Source organism: Panulirus ornatus, chromosome 39 (assembly GCF_036320965.1).
Source record: "Panulirus ornatus isolate Po-2019 chromosome 39, ASM3632096v1, whole genome shotgun sequence".
In the NCBI taxonomy this organism is placed as follows: domain Eukaryota; kingdom Metazoa; phylum Arthropoda; class Malacostraca; order Decapoda; family Palinuridae; genus Panulirus; species Panulirus ornatus.
In genome coordinates this window covers 10,610,401-10,622,462 of record NC_092262.1, presented here as the reverse complement: position 1 = coordinate 10,622,462, position 12,062 = coordinate 10,610,401, and the positions used below count along the sequence as shown (strand labels likewise).

At 49.9% G+C, this 12,062-nt stretch overlaps 1 protein-coding gene across 2 annotated transcripts in view; it reads right to left on the bottom strand.

Annotated features, from left to right (window-relative positions):
* Positions 1-12,062, bottom strand: part of bun (TSC22 domain family member bunched) — a 315,510-nt gene that overhangs the window by 195,761 nt on the left and 107,687 nt on the right. The window contains exon 2 of one of the 2 annotated variants that reach the window (XM_071685053.1): positions 10,820-11,161. The exons of the other annotated variant lie outside the window; for it this stretch is intronic. Within the exon in view, the coding sequence (XP_071541154.1) occupies positions 10,820-11,161 (342 nt within the window). The remainder of the gene's footprint in view (positions 1-10,819; positions 11,162-12,062) is intronic. 2 annotated transcript variants of the gene reach the window in all.

Sequence of the window (12,062 nt, the reverse complement as noted above, 5' to 3'; positions counted from 1 at the left end):
GTGCACTTGGGAACCTTTCGTTTCTTTTCCCCGTGGATAAAAACGGAATATACGGTATATATATATATATATATATATATATATATATGTAAAGGATATATGGTATAACGCGAGTACTATTCCTCCAGGAAGAACAAAGGGAAATCGTTTGCACATACCAGATTAAAAAAACAGGTAAATGAGAAAACCCTTCATTATAACAACATTCGTCACCTTGGCCTACAATTACGTGAGCGTATAAGGCATGGCAGGTGGGAGAGAGAGAGAGAGAGAGAGAGAGAGAGAGAGAGAGAGAGAGAGAGAGAGAGAGAGAGAGGCCAAGCCATCACACACTGTCCAACCACAGGAAGGTATGACACCGCCTACAGCATACACGTCTCCTTGGGTTACGTGGAGAGAGAGAGAGAGAGAGAGAGAGAGAGAGAGAGAGAGAGAGTACGACCCCCTTAAGCAAGACGTTTGGAGTGTGATGCTCAAAACTCTTTCGCGTGACCCTTTCATGGGTCAGGTCAAAGGTCATGCCACCGTGCCCCGGGTGTCGCACCGTCGTGCTGGAGAAGTCGTACCGTCGCCGCCGTGCTCGTGGGGTCGTACCTCCACGCAGAAGGGCGGTCGTGCCCCAAAGGGGTCGTTTGCGCCTCTCCAACCTGGGTTTTTCTCCTGTCAATCACACGGGCCAGAGAGGCGGGGCGGAACAAGCGCAGTACATTACGACCAACGTGGGGTTGACCGCCTCCCAAGCTTGATCTCGGACAACGACTGTGGCTGCAATCACGATGGAATTTCTTTATCGTCCAGGTTCGCTTTACCTCGTGCGCGTAGCTACAGCCAGCTGTATCACACCCGTGCACTTCTACGGTGAGGAAAAACTGGCTGCGGGGTTGATATGTATCTTCAAGGCAACATTTTATTGTTGAGTGGGAAGACTGTGCCAACAATATGGGAGGTATGAAGAAGTAAATGACAGGGAGGAGGGTTTGGACCTATGAACAATGCCATTCCGCCGTTCAGGGTTTGTTGGCCAGGAGGAAAAGAGTATAGGTGGCGAGTGAGGGTGTGGTGGTGCTGTGCGAGGGTGATGGCCAGGGAGAGAGGGTGTAGCGATGGTGTGACACAGTAGCCAGGGTAAGAAGGCGTGGTGTCGGCGTGGCAGTCATCCGCAGGAGCAAGCAGACAGAGGCCCATAGGACCCGAATCTGCTAGTAGATGCCGAGCAACGCCCATTCTATTAGATGAGACTCGCTAAGTCACTTTCGCTCAAGTGAATAAAAAGCTAAGAAAAAAAATGTGTATAAACGACTTTTATAATCATCTTGGCAAATTATGTATCCTCTGTGGTAAAGACGAGGAAGGAAAAAGAACGGAAAAAATCTTGACATTCTCTACTCGTGAAGGACTTGCTATAGAGAACATTATCAACAGGTTTTGAAGACTTCCAGAAGGGCGGGAGACAACGTTCTCTTGCCCCTACCAGGTCATGTGTCGTACCCGGGAAGTGTGGGGTTGGGAACGCACCACGATCCCCGCCCTACGCCACACCGTAACTCGTACACCCTTCACTACCTCGACACCTGCTCCTCTCGCCCCGTCTACCCCCACCACACAAGCGCACACCACACCACTCCTTATCTGCCTCCAAACACAGACCATCTGCGTCTACCGTTCGAACATCCGCTCTCGCCGCCTTGTGGAAAAGGCCATTTTCCTCAAGTTGGTGGTGAGAGACAGGCAGAGCCACCGACCAGGGAGGTATATATATATATATCACCGGTACAACCCGCGCCTGTGTACCGGGAGGGCCACAGGCGGATGCGAAGAGAACCACCACTTGGGTTGCTATCTACTGTCACTCCCGTGGCCCATAAAGATACCTTATCTTCCCGCCTCACCCAAACGTGTGGGCTGCTGCCTTTCAGTCCCACAAAACATACAATCTCTCAACCTCGTACTTAGTACGGTAACACTTGACAACACGTATCTCACACGACCCTATCTCCTTACTGTAAGTAAATAAGTACGTAACACACCCCCTCCTCCCTCCACCCTCTAAAATAACCTAGAATTTCAAGTCTCACTGAGGGACATACAACACCCACCTCGGGGCCCAGATACAAGCAGAGCGGCACCACTCGAACCTCACCAACGGGGCGATGTAGCCACCAACCCGACCCATAGAGCAGCCCACAACCCGGCGAACGAAAGAACCCTTGTAGTGTTGTGGTATAAAATCACACCAGACTGTAGACAGATTTCTCAATTGTAACAGGATCAAGACACGCAATACTGACCTGCCTGCGTTTCTCTAAACACTGGTGCCATATTACCAGAGAGAGAGAGAGAGAGAGAGACTATGCAGACTGGGCCTTGCGCTAACCCATCGGGTGCAGGACATAACATTGGCTTGTCCTCACCATTAGTAGAAAAGAAAAAAAAATGTAATGGGGAAAAATAAACGTCTCGTGGACTGGTGGCCCACCCGCCTGCCTGCCTGCCTGCCTGCCATCTTCTGCAGCACTAGACCGTACCTTGAGGGCACCGGACACACCCACCTGACTTAAGTCTGTACCAGGAAGCTAAAACACACACACACACACACACAAGCAACCCGACACCTGCTACCCACACACATTCAAACACCTAACACGCCTCCCACAGATGATACACCTGCAACCCACACGCAGCTAAGACACCTTTTACAACCCTCAGACAGAAAAGCAGAACAAGCTGAGTGTAAACACCTGTTAGTCACATACGTGGAACCCACACAACTGGAGCTAAAGGCACATATACAACTGAACTCATACAACTCTAACCTAAACTATGACAAACACAACTGAACCTCGTACGGCAATCAGTCGCGTCCTAAGATTACAGGCTGGTAAGTGTAGTGTTCTGAAATCTAACAGTTTCTGGTCGAGAATGTGGTCTTACAGTGTTAAAATATAACCTGGTTACTGCCTCTCCATTCAGAGATGCTGTATAGGTCTGAGCTGTGGGAGGATAATATAGCTGTAAGAGGATAATATATGTTCAGTGCGAGAAAAAGAACCGTCTTTGGAGTCACGAAGGAAAGGGAGATCGAGTTAAGAACACATACAGAGGAATCATCAGCTTAAACGTGAACAGGATGAGAGGCTGAAGAAATATCATCATCTGTCGAATTAGAAAACAAATCGGGATGGCGACAGACAGAACCAGCAAAATGGACATCACTAGTGACAGGATAAGAGGGAGAACTGTCTCAGTCGACGAATGTCATAATCGAACGATTAAAAACGAAGCCATGTGATGTTTCTTCTCTATTAACATCCGCTGTATGGATGGCATGAGCCATAACAAAACTGTAGTAGTAGCAGTGAGGGAACAGAGAGGGGGCCCAGGTGAGGATATTCCCTCAAGGGCCCAGTCCTCTGTTCTCAACGCTACCTCGCTAATGCGGGAAATGGCGAATAGTATGAAAGAAAAAGAAAAGAACAATAATAATAATAATAATAATAATAATAATAATAATAATCTAAAACAACTGTGTTTTAGTGAATCAACTCCAGCCAAAGGTTGAAAACATATACAGAAAAACGCAGAATACAAATACTAAGGCCATATAGAGCAAGGGCCGCATTAAACAGACCGCCTGTACATATATACGAGGGTACATGTTACTGTGTGTGTGTATGTGTGTGTGTGTGTGTGTGTGTGTGTGTGTGGGTGTGTGCAATTATCTAGTTGTACTGTGCCGGGAGGGAGTTCTACACTCGTGGGGACCCCATCTCTAGGACATTTTCTGTCACATAACCTCTTACACTTCCGTATACTGTTTGCACTAACCACGTCCTGCTTCAGTACATTCCATTCGTCCAACAGCCATGCACTGTAGACAAGTCCTTCTCTACGTCTCTTTCCACAAGTTCTTTGCATCACTTCGTGTGTGTGTGTGTGTGTGTGTGTGTGTGTGTGTGTGTGTGTGTGTGTGTGTGTGTGTAAAGATGTGCGCGTATAGAGGCTTTCCCATACGGACTAACACATCAATGTGTTCGAAGCCAAGTGTATGAGGAACAGCCACCACTGTAGCCATTCACTCAGTAGTCTGGACCTGTCGCACCCGAAGCTGAGAGGGTCCACGTGAGGACCCAGGCCAAGTTGACCCACTCACCTGACGGCGCATCACGTACCACACCAAGGCCAAGTACAAGACAACAATCCCGGGTAATTACTGGTGTAACAAGGCTAACTCAGGCACGGCAGAGGGAACCACAGGGCGGGCACTCAGTAGCCTCAAAGCTTCCAGGCCGGAAGCTACCATTGTTGTAAGATGTGAGGGAGTGAGGGAGGGAGTGTTGGCGGGAGGGAGGGTGGGGTAGAGAAGCACTCGGGTAAGGTCAGGCGCAACACCTGTTGAAGAGGACAGCTCCGGTAATGCCACTCACTACAGTCCAAGGACACAGGTTCCTGCACACACACACACACACACACACACCTCAAGCCTTTTAAGGTACCTTCTCCAGTCATTCCCAGCTGTAATGAAGACAGAATTTCTGTAACGCTTTCCATCTCGTGTATCAACATCAGGAAGAAAATCTCTGGGTTCCTAATCGACCAATCAACCAATCTCTCAACCCTGGGGAGTTCCAGCAGCTGCCCATCGCTTATACCTGGACGAGGAGATGTACAGCAGCAGGAGGAGTCCACACTGAGCCATGTCCTTGGCTCACAAGTCAGGAACAAATAGCATTAAGGTGCACGTCCTCGCCCGACACATAATGACGGGTCGCCCGCCTCCTGGCAAGGAAGAGCACCATTGCTCTCTCTCTCTCTCTCTCTCTCTCTCTCTCTCTCTCTCTCTCTCTCTCTCTCTCTCTCTCTCTCTCTGAGGCAACCTTCAACAAAAACATAAAACAGCGATCTTAAATAATCACTAACTTCCTACAACTCACACCAAGTTGTTTCCGAACTGCTTCAACTTTCAAGCCAATTTTTTTGTTTTTTCTCTCCTGAGAGCCACAACATACAATAATGTACTACGCGCGTTGTTCTGCGTCAATATAAACGCGTCGGGGTTTTGGGCATTACAGGGGAGGGGGAGGTGGGGGGTGATTACTGCGTGATGAGCCGCAGGACTTCGGGGGTCAGTGGGGAGAGGAAGGGGAGATGAAAAGCAACGTGGGGAGGTGAGACAGAGAGGGGAGAGCTCTGGTGGTGGTGGTAAGGGGGCTGTAGGAGTGAGAGTGAGGGAGAGGGAGGGGGTTGAGGGATGAGGAGGAGGGAGGGCAAAGCACCGCTGTTGTCGTCCAGAGCTTGGAACACTCAGACAGCACGGCGCTACAACGCCACTCCTCCTGGCCAGGGTTGCCACACACTACCGCACGCGGCTCTCGAGGTATCACACTCAGGAAGTCCAGCAGCCGACCCGTCCACCGTCAACAATGGCTTAAAAAAAAAAAAAAAAAAAAGGACCAGCGGCTGGAACAGTTCCAGGGAGCGGGTTCCAGGCTTTCCAGCGTCCACAGCCACACGAGGAAGACGACGGGAGGTGCTGAATACACACACACATCGGCCACAAGGGTCGAGTCCCTCTCGTAGACAAAGACACGGACGGACAGACACGGGCCAGCCACCTCGCCACCTGGCATTTCCAGACCTCCGTAACCTGCTGCCATACGCTGTGCCACACTGCCCCACCTGCTGTGGCAGGGTGAAGCGATGACCTGTGCACACACATAAATGTATCAGGACATAAGATGGTGAGTGACCTCTGGGGTTCCCCAAGGAGGTTCATTCCACATCGATATGCTAGACTTCAAAACGAGTATTTAGAAATAGAATAGGAAGGGAGAGTGCGTTGAGGTGTGTTCAGTGGACAGGGTCAATAGTAGATGGGGGATGATACATGCATAGAGGGCTGAGAGCTGGCGATAGGACAGAAACCCTGAGAGACACACCCGCTCATTATAGGGTTACGAGAAGACCAGTCGCTCCGTCAAGAACACCATTGGAATGGGACCGGCCAGAAAAGGACGATATGCATCTGGGTACAAAGACAAGCGGAAAAACATGAGGAAGTTTGGAAAGCCAAGAGTTGGGGGCCACGACGTAGGTTTGAACAAAATATGAGAGCGCGAGAGAGAGAGAGAGAGAGAGAGAGAGAGAGAGAGAGAGAGAGAGAGAGAGAGAGAGAGAGAGAGAGAGAGAGAGAGAGAAAGAGAGAGAGAGAGAGAGAGAGAGAGAGAGAGAGAGAGAGAGAGAGAGAGAGAGGAAAGGAGAGGAAAGGAGAGGAAAGGAGAGGAGAGGAGAGGAGAGGAGAGAAAAGAGAAGAGAAGAGAAGAGAAGAGAAGAGAAGAGAAGAAGAGAAGAGAAGAGAAGAGGAAGAGAGGAAAAGAGAGGAGAGGAGAGGAGAGGAGATAGGAGAGAGAGAGAGAGAGACCAGAGGTGAGTCGCATAAGAAAGATGACCAGCAGACCTGGAACTTGAAAAGCCGTATTGGCACTGGAAAAGCCGTATTGGTGATCAGAAACTGGGGAGATGGCATTATCAACGTCTGAATAAGAGAATCAAGTGTTTTCTTCCTTCAAACGATACTTTGCAGACGGCATACGTGAGAGCAAGCAACGCTGCCGATAGCTGAGAGGGAGGGGGTAGAGAGGTCTCCTTTCTTCGGGATGGGCTGCACCAAGGCAAGCTTCCAAGAGGAAGGGAATCCTTGGGTTCTTAGGCGGAGACGGTATACGCAAGCAAGGATCCGAGACATGGTCAAGATGCACACTAACTTCAAACTCAACTATGCCATCTGGGACATCGAGCCCTGTCTATACGAAGCTGGTAACGGTGCTTGGATGACCCCAGCCTGCAGGACGTGAAGACGACGACCCGAGGTTGAACGGGAGGCGATGGGAATGGAAAGAGTGGAAGCAGAATCGTCGAAAAAGTTGAATTTGAGGTAAATAATGCAACATAAAGAGCGGCTTTTGCCAGGGAACGTATAGAGAGAGAGGAAGATCAAGGCGTTAGAGAAGGAGGTCAAGTGTGTTGGACGAGTGGCTTAAGGGGCCGAGAGCTGTCTTGGGTATTAGACATTTCTCCTCAATCTCGTCAGGGGAAGCGAAAGCAACAGGGACCCGACCCCGACACTAATCAACCGCCTACATCATCATCATCACAAGCACGACAGACAACCGTTATCTCGACAGACCAGAGATGTAACCACTCAAGAGAACCACGCTGGTGAGACAAGTGAGGAACGACTGTTATCTCTACGATAACGAGCATCTCCTATACCATGTGGCCGACTTACCATCATTAGACATGACGGGCACATTCCACCCCACACAAGCTGCCGAATCATGGTCGTCGGCGCAATGAGACCTAACAACCCTTTTAAAAACAACTTTGTTCCTAGTGATGCAAACTTCAACAGGCTAAGTACGTCGGTAAATCAACATGAAGAACACGAGACTGAAATTCCAGCACGTAATGACTTTATATATCTGGTATGAAGTCTGTGTCGCAGTCATGTCATGATGAACAGACCACAGGGCAACGTCGGGAGCACATTCTCTGCCCAGTACCGTACGTTGCGGACGGGAGGACACTATCAAAAAGCGACCGTCAATATAAATACGAGACAATATAATGCATAAAAAGGTATATATCAATATCACTCCGGTAAGTTATATCTTTACAACTTCTGAGATGAAATCGTCATCACAGGTTCGCCCCAAACACCGCGGTAAACCACCATACCTGGAGCCTGCTACACTGCCCCTACACTAGTGTGGTAAATACCACCAGGAGCCCGCTACACTGCCCCTAAACTGGTGTGGTAAGTACCATCCAACCACACCAGGAGCCTGCTACACTGCCCCTACACTGGTGTGGTAAATACCACCTCACCACACCAGGAGCCTGCTACACTGCCCCTACACTGGTGTGGTAAATACCACCTCACCACACCAGGAGCCTGCTACACTGCCCCTACACTGGTGTGGTAAGTACCACCCCACCACACCAGGAGCCTGCTACACTGCCCCTACACTGGTGTGGTAAATACCACCTCACCACACCAGGAGCCAGCTACACTGCCCCTACACTGGTGTGGTAAATACCACCTCACCACACCAGGAGCCTGCTACAACGCTGTCCGTCCGTTCCTCCCCTTGTCATGCTCCCTCCCCACCCGATCTAACACCCCTTCACCTAATCTCACTCCCTCCCGCCCATTCTAACAGCGCTCCAGCTAAACTCACTCACTCCCCACCCAATCTAACACCCCTCCAACGAGTCTCGTTCCCTCCCCATCCACTCTAAACACCCCTCCACCATGTCCCGCTCCCTCCCCATCCATTCTAACACCCCCTTCACCTGGTCTCACTTCCTCCCCACCCACATATTCCCCAAATATTCGTGTCCGGGAAGCCATCTGCCAAATGTTCTGCCACGTGCGGCTTACCAGTCCTTCCTCACAACACACCGGTGGCCTCCCGTCAAGAACCTACCCTACCCTTTCACACCTTCTTGGCCAAAGGGGTTAACCATTAACCTCCCCACTGGACTGTAAATACACCAAACTTCCCCATAATGCCAGAGGTTGAGACACGCTCAAACACCTGAATATCAGCCATGCAAAATTAAAACTATAACCGACCCTTATTGACTACTAAGGTCAATTTTGACCCGATAGTCGAGGAAGATCTCCACCTGACCTGACCACAGCAACCTTGTACAAATATCATACTCTGGCCACACGTTCTCCTCCTCCTCCTGGCATTGTGTCATCCCTCCCTCCTACCTGCATAGTGCCGGAGGCCAGCCAACCGGCCGGCCAGCTGGCAGGAACGTGCCATGAGCCAGGGTAGGAGAGACCGCCACATCAACGGGTTATAAACAGACGTACCTGAAGAGGAGAGAAAAGACACCCCGTTAATGACTCACACATGTACTCCTGTACACCTGTACTGTACACACATGACTCACACATGTACTCATGTACACCTGTACTGTACACACGACTCACACATGTACTCTTGTACTGTACGCATGACTCACACATGCACTCCTGTACATCTGTACACGTACACGACTTACACGTGTACTCTTGTACACCTGTACTGTGCACACATGACTCACACATGTACTCCTGTACACCTGTAATGTACACACATGACTCACACATGTATACTCCTGTACACCTGTACTGTACACACATGACTCACACATGCACTCCTGTACATCTGTAAACACACACACGACTTACACATGTACACCAGCACTGTACACACACACGACTTACACTGCACTCCTTGTCGACATGACTCACACAAGCACTTCGACACCACAGCGCTCTACAACCCACAATGTTTGCATAACCCAACGAGAAGGTACCTATGTACAACACCTGGGGGAGTGACCTTCAACAGGTCTGTATACACTGCTCCACCCCAGACGGTTATACTCCAGGTCGCTTGCTACCACCGTACATTACATGATGATAATGTCACATGTCTACTTCCCAGGCTTGGCAGATACGCAGCCTCCTTCCTTCAGCCAGATAATGGGGCTACCAGACTCGCCATCCAACCAGTGGACTGATCTGGTTCTCTACGACTAGTTAGCTCGTCTAACAACACAACTGGCAATATGCAGATACACAAGTGTCTTCTGATGACGCTACAACTACACAAGTTCGATTCCTTCGCCATATTCTCTACCACACACACACACACACACACCATCTTGGTATATTGCTTACAGTCTCTTAACATATGTAGGTCCCAAACATCACGCGTGAACAGAGACTAAGGATATGAAGAAAAAAGAATTCAAATATTAGTCATGACTCCACAGATATTTGCACACCTGACTCAAACCTCCGGGTAAGGGGGGTATATGAATATATGACTCACATATGTGGCATCTACTAGAAAAGACTGAGAAAAAAAAGGAGTGTGTTTCCCTAACGCCTCTTCAGGAGGGGTGTCTGCCACCATCAGGCGACAGTCAGCGGGAACCAGGTGTGTTTTCTTTGTATATCCACATATGGTACACACACACACACACACACACACACACACACACACACACACACACACACACACAACGCATGTTGCTACTGTTATCAAGAAGAAGAGCAGGTGATTACGGGTAAATAGCCACACAGGTTAAGTAGACAGACAAGTTAAGTAGCTAGATAAAAGACAGAACACCTACAGACAGTAACCACGACTGAATGAGGCAAAAAAAAAACAGTTTAAGAAGTTAGTGGCAAACACGTCAGCTGATCTAAGCCAACAGCTACACCCCATACACACCTGTGAACAGATAACAAAGGATATCAGTCACGGATGTGTGTCGTCACGAGCGAGTAACCATGGCTGAAGTCAGGGGATCACACTGGTGAGAAACCATTTCACTAAAACATCCACTTAGTTCTCAGACAATCATGGACGTGTTCTATAGCTCTTACGCTACGTGTGGCCAGCCAAGGTTAATCAACAGGGTAGGCAAAAACATCGGCAGCTACGGACGTAACGCAGCCGTTACGACCGATCGCAGGTTAGCAGCAGCAGAAGCAGGAGAGAGAGAGAGAGAGAGAGAGAGAGAGAGAGAGAGAGAGAGAGAGAGAGAGAGAGAGAGAGAGAGAGAGAGAGAGAGAGACGAGCCACAATGAGTGAGGGAGAGGGAGGAGGTTATGCAGAGATGGTTAGTATGTTGGGGGGAGGACGAAGGGTGGTGGTGGTGGTGGTGATCCTGCTACCAGTGCCTCCAAGCTACTGTTGGGGATGATGGCGTCCCGTGCAGTAGCAGTGTTCCCTCCCACACGCCAGTGTACCTGATGGAGGGGTCCTTGTCAGGAAGCCCGGGCGCCGTCACGGCGATGCTGGGTGGCGGGAGGGGGACGACTTCGACGGGCGCGGTGACGCCCATGCCAACCACCACCGCGGGGACTGCTGCTACCGGAGGAGGCGTGTGGGCCGTGGGGGTGTCCACCGGAGAGGCGTGGGCCCGCGGCGTGTGCGGAGACGGGGGCGTGTACGTCGGGGGCTTGTAGGGCGGCCGCATCATCAGGCCGTCGCCGGCGGCCACAAGCAGCGGCGCGGGCTGGTCGTCGTCGGAGGTTGCGGCAAGGCTCGGGAACACGCCGCAGGACAACGCCCGCGCCAACCCGCGGAAACTGTGGACCATAACAACTCCTCCTCAGACCACGGCAAACCACCACCTTTGTTTTTCCCTCACCACCAACCAACAACAACAACAACAACAACAACACGTTAATCATATCTATGGTACAGCTGGCTATAATAAACCCACTAGGAATGATTAAACCAGCTGCTTCACAAGACTCTGGTCTGAAAATGAGTTTTACATATATACATTCTGTTCTTAAATTCAAATGCAAAGTGACGATCTCTGGAGGCATGTCTGATCCTTATCGTTAATGAGGTTAGTAATGAGGCAGGACACCACAGCACGCCACAACAACCAACACGCCACTAAAGTCTCCTGACGCAACACCACCACAAACACCTCAATGCCTGGTTACGTCCAAAACACACCAGCTACACCCGAAGGTTTTTTTTTTTTAATCTTTTAAAAGGAGAAAACACGCCACTAACAACTACAAACAAGCAAATAACAACACTACAGTCTAATACAGGGCCACAACTCAGCACCACAGAGAGATGGGCCCACAATGCAACACCACACAGAGAGGGGCCACTAATGAACACCATACAACCCCGCCGCTCTCTTAACGAGCTACAACATATAGGTAAGGCCACGCTCTATATCTACACCACACACTACCCACACACCTGACAAAACAAAATCCCGACAGAAAACTGTTACCAGCGAACATCGGCTTGGAACCAATCATCAAGCAGGTTCAACTTTACAAGACCCCGAGGAAAAAAACGAAGATCCGAACCACTTGTATGTAAACAAGTGATTGTTTACCAAATGGCGTCCTAGCTACGTCTCTTCGTTGTATATCAACTGACTGTTATATTTCTCTCTTGATGTCTCCCCTGATGATGTGATTATTGCACGAAAGTGCACTTGGGAACTTATCGAGT